At 42.6% G+C, this 19,582-nt stretch overlaps 2 protein-coding genes across 3 annotated transcripts; both read right to left on the bottom strand.

The window, feature by feature from the left end:
* Positions 1-6: 6 nt before the first annotated feature.
* mrpl48 (mitochondrial ribosomal protein L48) lies at positions 7-4,145 on the bottom strand. The gene is made up of 8 exons (XM_076724688.1): positions 3,970-4,145; positions 3,290-3,348; positions 2,625-2,656; positions 2,424-2,503; positions 1,869-2,038; positions 900-1,002; positions 713-802; positions 7-238 (listed from the first exon to the last, which is right to left on the bottom strand). The coding sequence occupies exons 1-8, from the start codon at positions 3,988-3,990 to the stop codon at positions 161-163; spliced, it is 633 nt and encodes a 210-aa protein (XP_076580803.1). The 5' UTR covers positions 3,991-4,145; the 3' UTR covers positions 7-160.
* A 265-nt stretch (positions 4,146-4,410) lies between these two features.
* On the bottom strand, positions 4,411-10,969 carry LOC143316895 (E3 ubiquitin/ISG15 ligase TRIM25). 2 transcript variants are annotated; one of them, XM_076724686.1, is made up of 8 exons: positions 10,591-10,969; positions 8,700-9,534; positions 8,393-8,501; positions 7,341-7,436; positions 6,882-7,115; positions 6,656-6,678; positions 6,260-6,405; positions 4,411-5,881 (listed from the first exon to the last, which is right to left on the bottom strand). In XM_076724686.1, the coding sequence occupies exons 2-8, from the start codon at positions 9,332-9,334 to the stop codon at positions 5,577-5,579; spliced, it is 1,548 nt and encodes a 515-aa protein (XP_076580801.1). In that variant the 5' UTR covers positions 9,335-9,534; positions 10,591-10,969; the 3' UTR covers positions 4,411-5,576. The 2 variants fall into 2 exon arrangements, with proteins under 2 accessions (XP_076580801.1, XP_076580802.1); XM_076724687.1 differs by having other exon boundaries at positions 8,700-9,347; positions 10,591-10,957.
* Positions 10,970-19,582: the final 8,613 nt, after the last annotated feature.

The following is a 19,582-nucleotide window of genomic DNA, read 5'->3' as shown; positions in this document are numbered from 1 at the left end:
GATGTCTTAAGTTGGAAACCAGACGCGGGGTTTTATTTTCCAGAGCTCACAAAAGAATCCACTTACTTCAATGCAAATGATCCTCTTTGACAGCATTCAGTCAAGGAATAAATACACAAAATCAAACAGGTATTCCTCGCGGACGAGGTTCAGCGTGGTCCTACTGGTTCATCTGAGCCATGAGCTCCTCCATCTCTGGGCGGCCCTTGAACCGAGCTTGGTAATCGGCTTCGGTGTGCTGAGAAGAAACCGGGGCAGGGAGATCATTACTGACGTGCTAAAACATATAGCTTATGTAACATATAACATATGTTCAAAATGTGTCCTGATTCGTGTACAATATATGGCCTCTTTGTTCCAATTAAAGAATAAATTCACGTTTTTTCCCAAGTCTGTCTTGAAACAACAGCCCACATGCACAGTGAGACAGCTGAAAGATCTCATCCTAATGCAAGAGCCAAAATCAACACACTAATGTGAGGAACTTTCGGTGCTACGGTATATTTTCAAAACCAGCTTCCAACTTTGTGGCTACAGTTTGATGAAGAGCCTTCCCTGTTTACAGTGGCTCTGGATTCTGGACTCTGAGGTACGTTCTCTGTTACACTCTTTAAGAGATGTACTGCAGGATTTCCAAATCTATTTGGATGAAAGCGTGTGAGAAAGGTCGACTGGATGGTGTCATGATGCTGCTGCAGAGCTGCTCACTCACCTCCTTCACAGACAGATTAACCCCCTCTGGCTGATTGTGTAAAAGAACTTCCATGAAAACAGGACACAACACGGCGCTCAGAGAGTTCACCTGGACGAACACAGAAATAACAGGGTTCAGTGGGCAGATCTGAAAAAACTCAATCAGCGATCGAGCTGAAAAGAGGCCGAAAGCAGGTAAGTTTTACCTGGACGACTCGCTCATGAGTCTTCAGGACGGAATCGACGAACAACTTGGTGCCTTTCTCTTGCATCAGCATCACCTCTGTGCTTTTGGTTGGCATTGCGTAGCTGCAAGTGAAAAACAGCAGTAAAAACATGGAGTCATTTCCTGATCAAAGCATCTGTTCTTCCGTGCTGTGTGTGTCTGATTCAGCTTTGTTTATGGAAGTTTGTTAATGGATGACTCGATGTATGTAGTTTAACACACATGCTGCGCTGTAGCGTCAGCCCTTTTGGGTAAAGACCTGCGAGTCTACTCAGGTAACCACCACTACTCTTAAACCACTCCTGCTGCCTTCCTGCACACACACCATGTGCTACCAATATATCCCGGTCAGCCAGGGCATGCGAAACAAACACATTACTCCCTCTGATTTTTCCTTTGGCCTATGGAATTGCTGGTCTGCTGTATCAACTTCAGGTACTGGCCCTGACCCAAACCTGGATGCGTCCACTGCACACCTCGTCCTGATGGAGGTGGAGGTGGCACGGGCGCACTCATTTCCAAAGACTGGAAATTCAACAAGCTCACTCCTCTAAGCAATAACTCTTCCTTTGAATATCACAATCATGGTTACTGCTCCCATTACACTGAATACAAGTGTCTTATATCCTCCACCTGGGCTACCGGGGAACTTTATAGTCTTCAACCAGCCCAAATGAGCATATGTCACTCCTTCTTCTTCTTCTTCTTCTACGACCTTCTTCCTTCAAAAACAAACAAAGAGCTCTCTGTTCACTCTAAGCGTTACCTCGTAGCACCTGTGTCCAATTGGACCAGAAATTAGCGTTGGCGTTAGCGTTGAAATTGTTTTTTAATAAATAAATACATTTCTTTCTCGTCGGCTGCTTTCTTCCACGTGAAGTAACTGATTCCATAACTGAGCAACACCTCCAGTCCGCCCATTACGTTAAGCCTTTCCAAATATGCTCACCTCTCTGCCACTCTGATGCCAAGCCGGTTGCAGAGTTGGTGGACGTACTGGGTGTAGTGCTCCACCACCGTCATGTCATAACCCGACACCTTCACATTCAGAGTCCCGTACTCTGTGTCCGTCGCTGGGATGATCGGCTTCATCTGGTGTCTGTCTCTCTTTTTCTTTGGCTATTAAGGAAGAAAAAACAGGAGAATTAATTAAATATTCGACCTGCAAGACAACATTGGATGTAGTTTCCCATGCGGTCCAGCGGAGGGCGCTCTTACAACCCAGCCTGACCTGGAGACCTGTCAGTGAACTGAGATGCTAAAGAAACGCACTCTACAGCCAGTGGACGATTTAGTGTTAAGTAGATTTTTGGGATGAGGTGGCATCATCATCACCACCGAGAAAGACAATGAGACCTCATCGATCTATATTCCTAAAATGACCACAAACACAAACCTTTATGTACCGTTTGGCTTGTTCAGACTCAAACAAACAGAACTAGCGCAGTCTCAACTCTCACTTTAATCTTTAATTTTAGCGTTTTTTGTGGTTTCAGAGTCTTACTGGTTCTTTAGGCACAAGATGTCTCCACCTGCCGATCCCGTGGGTTGGCATGCTTTTATATTGTCTGTCACTTGCAGAGGCTGTGGACGAAGAGGAAATTGTCCATTTAAATACACATTTTGGTACGTGCAAGATGAATTTAAAGTTTGTCTGACAGCAGTTACACACAAACACAGTATGTTACATGCTTTAAACACTTACCCCAGACAGGATGCCGGTAGGATGGTGTGACCCTTTAAATACAACAGTAGAAGCATTAGAAAGAGAGAACTAATTTCGGTTTAGTACAAGCTGGCGCTTACTTTCGGAGTGTTTTTCCATCTCTCGTGTAACGTTACACTGAATAGGTGAATTGCTGAAATCTGGAATTGAGGCAACATCGCTAAAAAGAATTCAGACGGGGCAAGAAGAAAATGGACGCAAATGCTAAGATAATAGTCCAAAGTGTCCACTCATCCATTGCATCTTACGGACCTATTTTGACCTTCCCTACCTACCGTAGGTGTGCACACAGTTTCTGTCATAAGCAGAGAGGTATGATTAGACTTCAGGTGCTCTCACCTTCTTATATACTGCCATAAAAAGTGGTTTGGATCCTCTGGTTAATCGTTTGACAATCTGTCTGATCATCCCACGGCACATTTCCCGCCATGTTTCAGTAATGTCTACAATGTCAGCACTTAAATGTTTTCAGAAAGAAAAAATGCCAAAACTGTCAAAACAACACCGAAGTCAAGATAAACCTTCCAAGTTTTCGATAAGAAAAGTGCATCTTTTAACCCGACAGTTCTTTGGTTGTTGCTTTGAAGGATTACAGTGATCACACCTTTATATCATAGCATTAACAATGAAACACAAAGACTTACCGGCATAATGTAAGCGCTTGATTTAACACGGACGACTGTTGTGTGACCGACACCTGCAACTGGACAGAGTACAATAACATCAGCCTCCGTATTTACAGCATGAATCACTCAATACAGAGCTAAAATACAGTGAAGCTACTCTGTACGGCTGTAAAAACCTGAAGGGTAGCTTTTATTTTCTTTGCATATCATGGAAATTTCAACTGAAAGCTCTCTTCGTGGAAAGTTTTACTGGGAACAACCATCAGCCACACTCCTCTGACAATAAACTGAGTATCTTTAACACGAACAGATCGTCTTGAGCTTTTGGAAACACTGTGCGACATTTGTCACTACTTTCTGACTTCATAAACACCAAGCAGCTAATCAAGTAGTAGAAAAAATAACCGACTGATTATTCGAAGATGAAGAGAAGCGTCAGCTGCAGCCCTGCTCTCCAGCGTGGTGGCTAGCTAGCTGCTTTCTGTGGTTAGCATTGGATTTTGGACATTTTTCTCACAGACATACACGAACAAAGCAGCAATAACGCCCAATACAGATTTCAACTTTGATTCAAAGTAACTTTAGCTAAAGGTAAGTTGTCGTAGCAGCGCTACAAACAGTCGGTGGCGTTGATACACTCGCTGCTGTTTGACCTCTGTGGAGAAACTAAACGTTTAGCGGAAGAAAACCAAAGTTACCTTTCGAAAAACAGGATTCATGGCTCGGCCTCTTCCTCTGTGGTTCACGGGAAACACACACTGAACGTTGCGGTGTGATTCGAGGGGTCAGCTACATGTGGGGAGAAGAATAAATATTAAATACACATGCACTGAGGTCTGTAACGAGCAACACCGGAAGTACTCACAGGAAATCAGTCCGCCATCTTTTCTGTCCGTGGGTCGAACACACCACAACAAACGTTCCGGGACCATTATCACGTTCGGGGTTTCTTCCCATTTCTATTCCAGCGGGACGTGTTGATGTATTTCTTTTTTTTTTTTTTGTATTTCTGTGTGTTAAAATGTAAAGAACGTGAATGAAAACTGTGAGAAATTGTTAAATAATTCACCCGATAACGTCTGAAGGTAAATAAATCAGGTGCGCTCTTTCATATTGGCAAGGACGACTACACAACCGCGCTCATTTCAACAGGCTTTATTACTCTGTATTAATGTTTCAGTTTGGCACCTCATAAAATCACTCGTATCAAAATAAAAATCGTCTTTTAACATTCAAATATCTCAGGCCAAACGTAGCGTTTTCTGTAGTAAAGTGCAAAAGTCCTCATCACCTGAAACTGATATTTTGAGAATAATGTGCATAGGAACATTTGACTCTTTTTTTTCTTTTTTTAAACAATGCATTAACTACTTTGAAAGCACAACTATGAAAAGCAAATTCATCCCGTAGCCTTATATTACTAACACATAGCACTTCATTTTAGAACAGCATGCCCAGCATCCATGCACACGCACATCCTTACTCTTTGGCTTGCAATGCTGTAGCTCTAGCATGACTGAAACAATAACAGCAACGCACGCAGGACTCATTCAAGGTGATTGTTGCTGGCCTTGCGTGTTCGTTCTCCTTCAGGTCAAATACGTTGCCAAAATGGTGGCGTGTTTGCAAGTATACTGATCAGAAGGCTTTCTATGGTGACGGAAAACTGGGAAACCTTTTAAACATTTCCTTCTCTATGCTTGGAAAACTTAAGAGAAATCCTTTCAGACGCTCTTTCTTCTTAGCACCTGCTGTATCAAAAATTCACATGGACAGGTGAAAGTTCCCAAAACAAATTCAATCAAATCTGTCAACACTGTTCTGGCTTTTTGCAAAAATGTTTAGCAAAGTGTTAGAAAATCCGGCACAGTTGCAGACATGCAGGGTTTTTTTTTTGTTGCTAAATTCAGTTTGAAGTGCCACGTTCCATCACTGTACATTCACAATCGCGTGTGTGTACGTATGCAGCAAACGTCTTCTAGTTATAAAGCACCTTGATAAAGTTTAGCAGTGTGCAACGCGGGTTAAGCATAAGATTCACATTGGCAGAGTCTCAGTGCATCGTTAGCTTTGAATCCAGCTGGATCAAAGCTCGGTTATCATCCAGTGTGTCCTCTCAGAATACTGCAGGAGGGCTTGAGGCAAAACGTGGCAGCTGTTCGAGTCCTTAACTGTACGAGAGACATTCAAAGAGAAGATGAGCGCGACACGAAAAAACAGATGTTACAACACCTGCTGCACTCACCCGCAGATTAAGGTTCAATCCCAAAATGTAAAAATAAATGTATACAAATAAAGTCCTCTGTTAAACCCCTCTGTCTTCCTCGTCCTCCTCTTCCCCATCCTCGTCCTCGTCATCCTCATCCTCCTCCTCCTCTTCCTCCTCCTCCTCCGGGCTGTACAGATCATCAGCCAGCTCGCTCTGGTCATGCCCTTCGTCTTCGTCTTCGTCGTCGTCCTCGTCGTCCTCGTCCTCATCTTCCTCGTCCCCCTCGCTCCTTATTTCCTCCACGCTGCTGTCGTCGAGGTCTTCGTCGTAGTTGTAGTCCTCCTCCGCAGCCTCTTCCTCATTGTCCTCCTGCTCCTCCTCCTCAAGATCTGAAGGATGACCTGATGGGGGACAGATGAAAACATGTAACATTCACCTTGAAGCTGCACTAATCAACACCTTCATATGAACGATTCATGAAGGTGATGTTTAAACTGCTTTCCAGACGTGCTGATGGTGTTTCCATTATTTTGTCAACCCCTATTTATGTCACTTCAACAGAAACACCTCTCAGTGTAATGATACAACTCAACAGCACCACAAACTGCAGGACTGTGTCATTAGCTTAGCTCGGTGCATCCAATAAACTGACAACTGACTGTGTGCAACACGTCGTGTAACACGCTAAATGCTCAGGAAACAAACAGTCGGTCACAGCTCACGTAGCAGGCAGCATTTAGGATGACGTGAAGGCGGTTTGATGAATGAAAAGTGTTTACACAGGGAGCTGATGGCAGGAAGGATGTGACACGGCAGCTCTTCGAGGAAATTTCTCATCTCTCCTTCCATCATCACGCCGACGACGTCCGTCTCCATGTCCACGTATTCTGGGTAGAACATGCTTTTTCTTAGCTTCCTGTAGCACCTGAAATACACACACACACAGTGGATTGAGACATCTTTCTTTCTTTTTTCCCTGTCTCTGTTTCAGTAACTGGTTGTTTTTCTACAGGTTTTGGATTGATGAATCACCTCAGGCTGTGGGCAATTTTAAACAAGCACTGTTTTCTGACATTTTGCAGATAAAACAATAAATCAATCAAGAAAAGAATCAGCAGTTTAATTGATAATGAAATTAGTTGCAGCCCTGAATTAATTATAAGAACAGAACTTACTGTTTTCCTGTTGTCTTGTATGCCTGAAAAACGTACAAAAACACATGTTTGGACACACAAACCAGATTTCCATTAAACACAAGTTTTTGTGATATACTTTTACAAAAATAGATCTGCCATAGTTTTTGTCTTCTCGTGCTTTCCAAAAGCAGCTGGACTGCGGTTCTAGAAGCTTCTCCTCTTATCCAGGAGGCTTCTTCGGTCCAAACTGACTGCTGGGACTCACCTCGATGAAGCGGAAAGGGTCGTTTTCCTGCATGAGGCTCTCGATGCCGCAGCGGACCTCCTGCAGACGGGCCTGGTCCTGGCAGATCCTGGAAATGTTCTTCTGAATCGTCGGCCCGTTGGTGTCGCAGTGAGTGCGCGTGCATTCCCGCAGTCTGGTGACGAAGCCGGGCACTTTGGCCTGGATCTCCTCACCCAGCCTGACCAGGCTCAGCTCAGAGTCCTCCAGAAACCTCTAGACGAGGGAAGTGATGAGGAGGAAACGTACAGAGCGTGAGCAGTGGATCGAGAGAAAGCTGACGGGCAACTGGTTCGATTATTAATCACTGAATTTGAGCGGTGTAGTGTAGTACCACGAGAATAAAACAACTACATATGAAAAACTAGTACTCGCCAGATGAGACATTTTCAGTCAGTCAGTGTTCGCTGTCAGTAACACTGAAGGTGCGTGCCGTCTTACCTTATTCTGCCTCTCCTTCTCCTTCTGCTCCTGGAGCTTCCTCTCCGCCTTGCTGTACTTCCTCTCCACCCTGTACAGCTGCTTATCCAGCGTGGCCTGGTGAACATGAGGATTGGAGGATTTATATATGATTATCATCGTTCTTCAATGCACACAAAAATAATTTTTATATCAATGTAAAATAAATCCACATATATAAAAAAAAAACAAGGTTCATGCACGTTTTTCTGATGCACAAATATTTGTTTTATGTATAAATCCTCAAATACGTTTGAGAATCCTTTTGTATGCATTCATTAATACTGAGACTGATGTGAAAAGGAGACTTCTTATTGGTCAGTTCTGTCTGAAGCTACTTGTGCAACATGACGCATTCAACAGGTTTCTGGACTGAATATCCATAGCAATGAACTGGAAGCCTCTCAGGCCCACACACAGGAGAATGAAAGCACAGGAAGTGGGTTTAACTCTTCTATAGAACGACCACAAAGTCATGTGACTCTCATGCACTCATTTACACACTGCCACACACACACACACACAACTGACAGTGTTCATTCATAAGGATTCCAGACTCATCACAAGACTTTGTGTGAGCCAAACAATCAAATCAAAAGGTGGTTAAACTGAAGGGAGAAAGCCACAAAACACAGAGCGATGCACAGCCGTCGCACACATCCAAACCCTAACACCCTAACCCTACCCTAGGTGCTGGACCGACAGAGGACAGCAACGAAAAGGTGGAAAAGTTCTGCACACCATAGCTCCCTTGAATGCAGCGTTTCCAGCTCCTTGTCGTCTTCAGCATGAAGGAGCTGGAAACTTTACTGGTGGATGTTTTATTAAACTGCACTTCAGGGAGATACAGTGTGTGGACATTTTTCATTACAAAACAGAGTTCTGTTATCATTTCTGTGACTACAGGGATTATGTGGGATGTAGGTGAGGATGGAAAATCTGTCCTTTATATTCAATGGGACTGAAAAAGAGTTATTCCAAAACCGTATTTACATAATGACTAAAATAAACCATCATGATGATGAAAAGCGTACCTTGAAATCTTTCATTGTGTTTTTCAGGGTCTTGATTGTGTGTCCCAGGTGTCCTCCTTCGATGGTGCAGGCGTTGCACACACACACCTTGTCATCCATGCAGTAATATCTGGAGGTGCACACCGAACAAACACAGGACAGATAAACCTTAGAAACAGCAGATCCCGCTTTAAATACAGAACTGAACTCACGAATGAAAAAAGAAGGAATTAAATGACTGATCACAGGAACCCAAACAAAAACTTTGTAGCTTTGAAAAAAAACTTTCACTCCAAAACGAACGGCCATGAGCGCACATGCCTCCTACCTGTATATCTCATCATGATCTGGGCACTTCCTCTTCCTGAAGTCAATCATGGGTTCTGTCAGAGGGTGCTCGCGGAACGCTGGCAGTTCCAGATGTGGCTTTACGTGCTCCTGGCACATCGACACCTCGCACTTCAGGCACGTTTTGACCGCAAAAATGGACGCAGGAGCTGCAGCTTCCTGCTTGTCTGCATCTTCCTGAGAAACAGAAGCAGCGGAGGACCCGTCCGTGGCGGCGCTGGTGTCTGATGCCTCGGCGGCGAATGGAGGGCAGTAGTCACATGGGACGGCAAACGCACAGCTGACTTGCTGCGCTGCCAGAGAAGATGACACCAGTTGGCTGGATTTTGAGGCCGTGGCAGCCACGGCGGTAGCTCTGCACCGGCGACGGTAGTCATCAGAAATATTGGCGAGTTTGAAGTTCTTCTGAAAGTTGATGCCACACCGGTGGCTGTCGCGGCACTCCGGGCAGCGGAAGCGACCTCGCTCCGCCTGCCGCTTTAGGCGGTCCAGGCACGTGCTGCAGAAGTTGTGGCCGCAAGGAAGCAAGTAGGGGTCGCGGTACAAGTCCAGGCACACCGGGCAGGTGAGCTCCTCCTGCAGGACGCTGGACTTCTCTGACTGGGCCGCGGCCATGACAGCATCCACGCTGTGAGGTCAGAGGGTGAACCGGAGACGGGCGGAGGTGGGGAGGACAGGACACAAGAAGATGAAAGGTGAAAACAGGCAAGACAGAGGTGAAGGCAGGGAGAAAAGGGAGTAGGAAGAGGCAGAAAAGGGTGGAGAGGCTGCAGGTTTCCTGATGTAGAACTTCGCCCTTTGCAGATGTAAGGTCGCTGAAACAAGAAAGGCTAGTCGTTAAAAATGTCAAAACGACTGGTCAATTCATCAACTAGCTGACAACAATTCTGATAACAGACTAATTAGGGAATTTATTAAGTAATAATTCTAAACATTCACTGGATTCATTGTCAGATGTGAGGATTTGCCTCCTGGTTTCTAGTTGGACAAAACAAGGAATTAGAGGATACTTAAGGACGGGGAACATTGTGATGGGTATTTCTCACTGTTTGACATTTTATGGAGTCACAAATCACTGATTATCCTTTTCATTATCATCATTAAGTCGTTTTTCAAGCACAGGTGTCAAACATCCGCTGCTGTCTCAAACCTGAAGGTTTTGGCTTTTCCCTCATACATCATGACAAGCCAATCATCTTTTAAATCAAGCAACCAGAACACATCTTTGGCTTTGGGAAACTATTACTGGCGTTATTCACTATTTTGGGCTTTTTATACACAAATTAATTAATGTGAAAAATAATCCGCAAATTGGTTGGTAATGAAATCAGCTGTTAGCTGCAGATGTAAACGTGATGAGGCCTTTAATAACCGAGCAACCCGACTCATTTCAACCTTTTAGTGAGCACCTCATCACTTCCTCCTTCCTGTGTTCGCTTCAATGATGGAGAAAAACGAAAGTAAAACACGCTGGAACTTCAGGCCTTGTGACAAACAGCCTCGATTGTTTGAAGGCGGTGACCCGAAGATCACCTGGAAACCTGCCAGCCTGCTGCCGTGTTGTTTACACGGGACAAAAGGTGCCGTCCCAGTTAGTCCGCACTGGTTTCCAGTCCTCCACCTGTCAGGCTGAGACAAAACACGGGCCTACACAGCTGCTCTGACAGCGGCTTCCCCTTCATTAAAAACCACCACCGTTTATTTAGCATGTTCCTCCTCATGACAGCACTGACAGTAGATTAAGGGGTCAGTCAACAATTAGCTAACTTGCCTCCCTGTTAGCTTCCGTAATCTCCCCGGTTGAGTTGCTGGGACAGTGATGAGCAACAGCAAAATACGACAGACGGACACAGGCTGTTGACGCTGCTTACCTCTATAATGTAGATACTTGTAAAGTGACTTGGTACAAAGCTGAAACACTTCTTTCCAGAGCTGCTGACGCTGCGTGTGTCACACACGGTGAGGCTAACGTCTCAAATCTCGCAGCCGCGGTGCACCTGCCGTGCCGGGGCTAACATGTTAACGTTACGACCGTTAGCTGTGCTTTTTCCCCCTTTTCTGGTTCCCACAGCGTCCGCAAACACTCCAGTTTGTTTCAGGAGTCCGGGAAAATACTTCAGTCGTCGGGTATTTACTTTGTCATCTGGAGTTTTCGGTATTTAACACGAAAGGAAGAAGCGACACACACCTGCGCGACAGACAAACGGACGGCTGTGCTGAGACTCGGCAGGTTGATGCGGGGAAAATGCTGCTTTCAGGGGTACTCGGAATTTCTTGTTCTCCGTACATGGCTGACCGCTGTTCCACTCTCTGCGCCGCGGAGGGAGGTTTTACGCGACTGTTGTCACATTTTCTACTTTTGGAAAATGTTTAAAATTAATTTCAGTCAGTCTTTAACAGTGGAAGAAGTATTCAGATCCACCACGATGGTACTGGATGAAATACGTGAGGAAATTGGTAAAATCTTCTATTTTTTTTAATGTGTGTTTTTTTTTTTTTTTTATGATGCGTCTTCCGTTTTGTTACCGTGTTCCCTGAAGAATTGTGTTTTCTGTTTTCATGTTTTCTAAAATGTTTGTGTTTTTCTTTTTGTTATATTTTTCGTTTCATTGACATGTTTCCGAATTAATTGTTCTTTCCTTACGTGTTTATACACTTTCTAAAATGTTATATATACATAATGTATGGAAGTAATAACTTGTTTCCGGTTTTGTTGTTGTGTTTTTTGAAATGTGTTTTCTATTGTGTTTTATCCAGTTTGTGTTTTGCAGTTCAGGACCACTATAACTACGTACGTGAAAGTACCAATACAGCAGTATAAAATTAATCCATTAATAAAGTCTTGCATGAAAAATCCTACTTACGTAAAAGTACAGAAGTATGCACAGTAAGAGTACTATGTCCCTGATATATTATTATGGCATGATTAGATAATTAATTAGATAAGTTAATTCTGATGCATTAATGTGTGGTAGCATTTTGAAGCTGGTCGAGGTGGAGCTACTTTTATCTTCTTTATATGCAGTTAGCTGGTTTAATTCCGTGGTTGTCATCCGGGTCAAGGTTATCCAACGAGGACTGAATCAAGGGCAGTTGGACTTGCTTAATAGACTTGAGCATTTTCTGAAATACATGTGTGTAGGGATGTTGCCACATTGAATATTCACAGGCCTGCAGCTGCAGAACATCTGGAAACAAATGTTGAAGCAATTCACCGTACATGCCAACTCAAGTAACACAGAAGGCACCCTTAACTCTAAGTTTAATATTTCCAACAGCATATGATGGCAGAAAACATCAGTACACCATCTAACATCCTTTCAGTGCACTTCAGCTGTAGATAACCTCTTCAGAAACTTACATAGAAAACAACTAAACCCATTTCAAGTTTCATTTTATTAACTGCAGACATTATTTTCAATGATATTTTCACAACATGTTCACTGATTAATTGTTTTATGTCAGGATAATACAGGAATACATTCAAATAACAGGAAGACAACCCACAGCACATAAAATATCATAAAACTCACCAAATGCAATCCAATGCAAGAATATTACCTCCTATTTATGTTCATATGTGAGTACACTGTGTTGGAAATGTACATTTTAGGAGATAAATGCTGTTCCGATCATTGTTTTTTCATCACAAAAATCACAGAAACCAAAGCCACTTGATTAAAATACTAAATGTAAACTTAATTTTGAAAATAAAAATGTTTTATACAATTATCCACCTTCACAAAAATTGAAAACGCAGAATGGTTAAATGAATACATCTTGTGAGAAATAGGTTTGAAGATACCACCGCTACCATCTACCACAGCTTCTAAAGTGACCATACAGCTGAATTATGTTATGTAATGCTGTCAAGCTATTGTTTTGTGCATCGACAGTCCGAAAGTGTTCACTGTCCATCACTGTCCAGAGCTGTGAGGAAAGACGACAGGACCTTGAATGGTGAAGCCGAGATAGAAACGCACTGGGCTCGGCCTTCCCTCAGGTTTAGCCTCTGCTGTAGCCGTTATGTTCATCCCTCCAATACAAACTAACGCTTCCTGTGCCATGGGAGGGTGGCTTACCTGGACGGGGAGTAGGATATCTTGGATTTTTGGGACTTGCCACACTTGTCCATTCATCCACATTTTACTGATTTTCCTCTCTATCAAAATTCTTTCAGATGTTGTAACAGCTTTCTCAGCATGCACCATTTCCTCCAGGATTGCATCCAACCTTGACTTGTGAATCCATTTGCTCAGTCCAGAGCCCTTTCCCAGAAAAAACAGAGGCAAAAGGTACCGGCCTCGGAGGTACTTGGCGTACTTAGCTCTTCCAAACGCCTTCCTCATGAATGTGACTTGCTGTTGCAGGTCAAGGTCAAACATGAGCTCACTGGATAGTTGTGCAGTCTCTCCTCTTGTTTCTTGTTCCTCATCCCTGTCCTCATCTTCCCAGGTTGTGTCTTCTGACCCATCATCCTCTGTAGTCTGTTGTTCCACATCTTCATCATCCTCCTCTTGCACCGTCTGCGGCTGTTCTTCGGGCCAAAACAACAGCAGAACCAAAAGGTAAAACTCAGGGCTTCTACGCCCCACTTCTGCACCCAAGAATCTGTGTATTATTGTTTGGAGTTCTCTCACCGGTGTGACATCAGGAGAGTCACGCATCTTGTTGCTCAAGATAATGTTGGAGAGGATGTATCTCTTAGCAGCATCGACATCATCAACATTCGCCTCGTAGGTAGCTTTCAAAGAATCTCGGATTGTCTGTAAATCAGACACCGTTTCTTCGGCCTCCTCAAATCCAGCACGTCTTCCCTTTGACATGAAAAGGCCATGATTCAGATAATCTAGAAGGCCTGGAAAGCTGGTGGATCTAGACGCTGTATTTGTTGTGTAGTATTTGTAACACCGTACAATGTCGCCCCAGAAGTAATGTGGCTCTAAGGTTGCTTTGTCAGGCTTGGAGTAAGTCAGATACCATTCAAAAAAGTCAAACTTGGCTTCAACTTCGCTTTCTAAGCTTTTGATGAAATTCCTGTGTTCCTGTGGATGAAAAGCCCAGAATTTCTCAAAGGCTATCTTTGCCACTTGAATAAAGCCGAAAAGGCCTCGGTTGTTGAAGCTGTCTGAAATGCTTTCAGTACCGGCTGTATTGTCCATTTCTGGACCCTCTTCTTTTTCAGCTTTCCTCTCCACATCTTTAAATGCTCTGAAGGACTTTTCTCTCACTTTTAAAATATCCTCCCGTTGCCCGGCTTGCCTCAAACGGCTCTTACAGACCTGCCCAAGAGTGTCAGCCACATAAGAGTTGTTTGGAGCTCGTCGAATGGCTTTCTTTGCCCATTCTTCAGCTATTCGGGAGTAAGTGCTTCTCTCATGCCATTCACATGTCATACAGTTCATGTAATAAAGACGTGCAATGGTTTGGGGGAAAATGGGATTCTTTCTAAATTTATCTGATGCAGTTTTCAAGACAGAGACAGCGTGGGAAAACTTCTCTTGCCACAATATATCATGAATCAACTGTGAGAACTTCTTTTTAACACTTCCTCCCAGTTTTCTCTTTGTCAGCAAATCTGTGATAAACTGGATTATATGTGGTTGTGTCTGTTGTCCACAAAGTTCCATAAATTTCTTCACTGTAGAACTCCTGGAAATCCCTAAATGAGCTAGTATTTCCACAGCTCTCTGTGCAACCACTGGATGAATCACGCATACATGTTCAGGGTTTGAACTGGATGCGTTGATAAAATCGGTAAAAGGCTCCATTCTTTCTTCAAAGGGGGGGCCTCCATGGATGGGATCAGGTGGTCCAAGAATCTGTAGACACTCTGGCATCAGGAGGTAGGACTCAGGAATGTATGCGTTCAGCAGCGTCAAAAAAGAGAACAGTTGCGTGTTGGTGGACTGTGGGTTTTGTCTCACATACTCTGAAACATTTTCAAAAAGGTGGTGATGCATATTGGTGAATTCCTCTGCCGTCCACTCCTCTCCACAGCAGACAAAGGTTTCTCCTCTGCTGTCGCGGACCACAGACTCTGTTGAGGTATGCTCCATGACGGTACGCTTAGACTTAGATGAAAATGAAAGTGTTGTCTTTCCTCTTTGGATCTGTTCCAAAAGGTAATCCAGCAGCATTCAAATACCTGAAGACATGATAACAACAAAACCCATGTTAAGGATTAGTTTTAAAATCTAAAATAATATATTCTATTATTGTTGTGTATTATATAATATTTCATTGGTGCCACTTCCTAATAAGGCATCCTTTGTTAAGAGTTTTTTGTAGCATGGCTCTGTGGATGGTTGTGGCAGTCAGTTGGTCAGTCCACCACTTTGATCCAGATGGAAATATCTCCACAAGTATTTCATGGATTGTCATGACATTGTTTTGCAAATGCACTCATGGTGGCCAGAGGATGAATCTTAATTACTTTCATGATCCCCTGACTTTTCATCTCGTGCCGCCATCAGGTCAAAATTTTAATTTTCCAAAAATTTTGGTTTATGCGATACCTGCAAAATTAGATTCAGAGTCAAATTTATTTGTCCTGCAAGGAAAATTGTTTCCGCCTTCTGTACAACCTTGGAGGACACAAATACAACAAACTGGACAGGAAACATCAAACTGGACAGATGCGTACGTGAAAGCATAAAGCTTTACTAAATCATTTGAGTAACATTATTAAAGTTAGTAACAACTTATGACTCATCAGAAAGTGGCACCCTTTAAGATCTCATATATTTACTGAATTTAATGTTGTTTCTTCTTATGACAAAACACATATCACAAAACACTTACATAAAACAAAAGGCTCTATCCACAAATTCTTACAAAATGTCGCTTAAATCATATTTGTTCTACCACACATAATAAATGCACATTTATTTTTGAACAAGAAACAGTTAAAAAAATCTAATCTTGTTACCTTGTTGGATCCAAGCAGTTGTGTGGATGAATGAATAGCCTCAGAGTAGGATGTTATTTATAAGCAGTTTTTAGCCACACCTTCTGCATACTGTGTATTCTTGTACAGTGACTAAAGCATTCATCTCCTTGGTGATCCAGCATAATTATGACCGCAGATGTAGTGCTGTTTATGAGAAACAACACCTTGAACAACTCAGGCTTGAAAGACAAGATGCCACCTGAATTTCCAGTTACGTTTCTGAAGAAATGAAAATGAAATCCATACACAACTTAACAGTTCTGTTTACCTCTAAATGTCTTTGTAGCTACTCGGTAAGCCTGCATTACTTTGTGTTGAACCTTTCAATCAAAATAAAACAGCTTCACTGTTAAGTTGTAGCATTTATTATGAAACATTTACACTGAATTTCCAAAAAAAAAAAAAAAAAAAAGTCATTATCATCTTGTAGTATATTTCAAACAATGAAAATTAGCAGGCTTTTTTGACAATCTCAGCCTCTGAGGCCCTCCATAGATATTCAGGTCACATTTTCTATAAATCTAAGAAGATGAAAACAGGCAATAGCATATTTTCTTTCATTCACATGATTGACAAAGCATACGTACATGTACATACAGTTAAATATTAAAGCTGTTCTAATAAATGTATTAACAATGGATTAAACCAAATACTCGCACCTGGAGCAAATTGCAGTAATCAAGGCAGGAGAAAATGAAAGCATGAATCAATAGTCGAAGATCAGTATGCAACAGCATACGTCTGAATTTTACTATATTTCTTAGCTGAAGAGAAATAGACTGAACACGCTTAGTCATATACTCATCAACAATGAAACCAAGATTCTTAGCAGTAGAATTGATTTTTTAGGAAAATGGGCCAATGAACTGATCAACTGCAGAGGAAAAATCCTCTGGACCAATTAAAGGAATTTCCAAACTGACAGACATCCATCCTTTGGTGACAGGTTAGCAATCATGGAGTCAGTATCAATATTATCACGTATGAGCAATAGTTTAAATCACTTTATGTCCCGCCGTGACTCAACCCTACCAGCAAATGACAGACAGACAAAGCTAGCAATTAGCTAGGGAACATAAGGAGCATTTAGCAGCTAAAGAGATTTCACTCTGGAGTAGGTAGAGACCAAAATCAGAGCTAAAAGAAACAGAAACTTGACTCCAAATGAATGCTAGCATTGAGCCATCTTCACTGGATGTGTGAACCTGCATTAAAAATAAAAGAAAGAATGATTCAGTTAATTGCTTGTCATCAGAATGCATGTGATGAAAGACATGTTGAAAGTGTGGTTTCATGGGTGTGGTTTACTTATGGGCATGTTGTTTTGGTTCCATTGTCCCGTTTGCGGTGGAAGGTTTGTTCCGTCTTGATCGTTAGCCAGCGGGTTTTGACTTCAATCACACCTTGCTCTTCCAGCTGTGCCTGGATCTGAATGCAGATATGCAAAATTTTCAAACTATTGATCAGTTTGTCTTCGTACTGACTCTCTTTCTCTGTGTGTTTGTGTCTCTCACCTGCTTCAGCAGCGAATCACTCTCTGCAGGAAGACTCAGATTTACCCCAGAGCTTAGTCTCAGTTTTATCACAGTTCTCTTAATTTTCTTCTCTAAAACAGGTCCCAAAACAAAAAGAGTCATTTGAAGAGTTCATGTTAACACTACATATGTAGTGCATCACAATGGTCAACATAGTAAAGGTTCAATATTTTGGGAAATACATTTTTCGGTTAAGCCTGGCCAGAGTTAGCTGCTAGCTTGGTAACATGTTCAGCTAGCTTATCTTAGCATAAAGATGCAAAACCACAGCTATTATTTTTACACTGCCGCTTCTATATGGATGAAGCAAACAAGATATGGTGTGTTAATAAGAGATTGGAGAGAGTGTTTGCAGCTTTAGACAGAACCAAGCTAGCTGTTCTGGCCAGTTTCCAGTGTCTATGCTAAGCTACATGAACTCAGGATTGCCAATTTGACACATGCTTTCACCTTCAGTCTCAAAGTGTCACACCACCCAAACATTTCTCACATCAAATGCAGAAACAGAGATAAACAGGCAGACATATAGTTATGGTTAAACCAAGCAAACAGTGGTTATGTACTGTAACCACAGACTCTATGAGTATAAGTTCCTAATAGCCCGTGTGAGTGGCCTGATGATGCTCATTGTGTTGTCTTTTCTCGTGTTATTATTTTTCTTGTCACTGGCTCACGGATGTCAATCGCTGACCACAGATTTCAGTCCTAAGAAGCTCTGACAGTAAGTTTAGTATAATGTTAATAACTTAAATGATCAAAATTGGTGATGAATTCAAACGTAATTCCAGACTTGTGGAATGTCATCATATGACATGATTTGTCATTTCATGTACAGCTGCTGCTAACGCACATGATCTGTTTACTCAAAAAATAATAAGGATTCATTGATTTTTCTGTTGCAGCCATTTTCCCTCAGACTGCCTTGTTTTCCTGAATTTCCCAGAATGCCTGTGGACCAACCCTTAAAACAGGTGCGAACTTGATGTGTCGGAATGGAATTTATGATAAATTCATCATTGAATAACTCACCGCCTTGACAGACAAAAGGATAGCGGTTGCTACAGGTAAGGTCATCCCACTGATACTGCAGGGCTTCTCTGATCGCAGCACAGTTCTCAGCACCCAGCGCATTATCGGGGCTATCTTTCCACCAGTTTCTGAAAGAGCCACTGCCTCTGTTTGACCACGTCCAGGCCTCTCTGATCAGCCCAATCCAGATGGTGTGGCCGCTGCCTTGCACATGTACTTCTTTATTCTGCGTCCTAGTTTTCACACTGACCAGGTCGATGTGATGCTTTCTGCAGTAGGTCTGAGCGTCTCGCCAAGACAGAAGCTCCGTATTTAGGATGTAAGTTTCATTCCCCATGCTGTCAACTGGAAGAAAACATTTGATTCATACAAATCCATCCATCTCTCTGTAGCAGAGTTCTTTGAAGCTGTTCAGGATTGCTGAGGTCATGTCTTTCGTATTTTTCTCACAATCACAAACACATGGTGGGTGTTCAATAGGCTGATTCTAGTGTTTTTGGACTGAACATATTTCAGTTGGACCACTTTTAGGCAAACCAACAAATGAATAAATAAGGATTGTGGACTCTGGAGAAAGCTTTAAAAAGGGCTTTGGGTGATTTACAGAAAATCATTATCACTATGGTATTTACTGAGATTTTTAATTCTCCCCAGAGGATGAACCTGAACCCTTCTTGGACACTTTTGATACTCTTCAGGCCAAAATCTAAAGTTTGTAAGTGGCTAGATTTCACAGTCTAAGCAGATTTTATCCATTGCTCATATTAATGCTCCCGAGAGGACAAACCCTATGAACTTAACAAAGCTATCGTCTTTCCTTTTGCACCAAAGTACTGTTGCTTTTACTGTTGCTTATTGTCTCTAACCCAACAAAAACAGTTTAGTCATCAAATGCAGCCATCAGCAAAGCATGTAGATTCAAAAGTACTCTAAAAAGAATAGTACCAATTACTGCTCTTACTTACGTTCAAAGCAAAGAGATGCCCTCAGTTCACTACACTGTTCGCCGTACCAGTACCCATCTGGCTTCATCAGCACACAGTCGCCGTAGTGCTTGGCCACATTCCACTTGAAAACCGTCACTTCCCCGATGCCCTCAGACCACACCCACCACTCCGTCTCTCTTTTCTCCAGGCCGATCCAGATGCGGCTCACATCAGCATTGCCCATGCTCCCCACCACTTCCCCGTTCTGCGTCATGCTGTCTATAGTCGCCAGCTCTTCGTAGTTCACTCTGCAGTAGTTCTGAGCTTCACTCCATGTTTTAGGGATGTTCACAAAAGTGTACACTGGTCCTGTGGAGCAAAACAGAATTTGGAAATAGAGAACTTAAAACAATTTCCCCTG

This window comes from Chaetodon auriga, chromosome 24, assembly GCF_051107435.1.
Source record: "Chaetodon auriga isolate fChaAug3 chromosome 24, fChaAug3.hap1, whole genome shotgun sequence".
Taxonomy (NCBI): Eukaryota; Metazoa; Chordata; class Actinopteri; order Chaetodontiformes; family Chaetodontidae; genus Chaetodon; species Chaetodon auriga.
Note: the sequence above shows the minus strand (reverse complement) of the source record. Positions and strands in the feature narration are given on the sequence as shown.

Bases quoted from the DNA above. Each gene is read 5' to 3' on its own strand.
- mrpl48 (XM_076724688.1), bottom strand. From the start codon at position 3,990: ATGAATCCTGTTTTTCGAAAG. The intron at 2,504-2,624 runs GTAAGTGTTTAA...CTTCGTCCACAG, and splicing joins CTACCGGCATCCTGTCTGGG to CCTCTGCAAGTGACAGACAA. The intron at 239-712 runs GTGAGTGAGCAG...GTTTCTTCTCAG, and splicing joins TTAATCTGTCTGTGAAGGAG to CACACCGAAGCCGATTACCA.
- LOC143316895 (XM_076724686.1), bottom strand. From the start codon at position 9,334: ATGGCCGCGGCCCAGTCAGAGAAGTCCAGCGTCCTGCAGGAGGAGCTC. The intron at 7,116-7,340 runs GTAAGACGGCAC...TCCCTCGTCTAG, and splicing joins AGAAGGAGAGGCAGAATAAG to AGGTTTCTGGAGGACTCTGA. The intron at 6,679-6,881 runs GTGAGTCCCAGC...TACGTTTTTCAG, and splicing joins ACCCTTTCCGCTTCATCGAG to GCATACAAGACAACAGGAAA.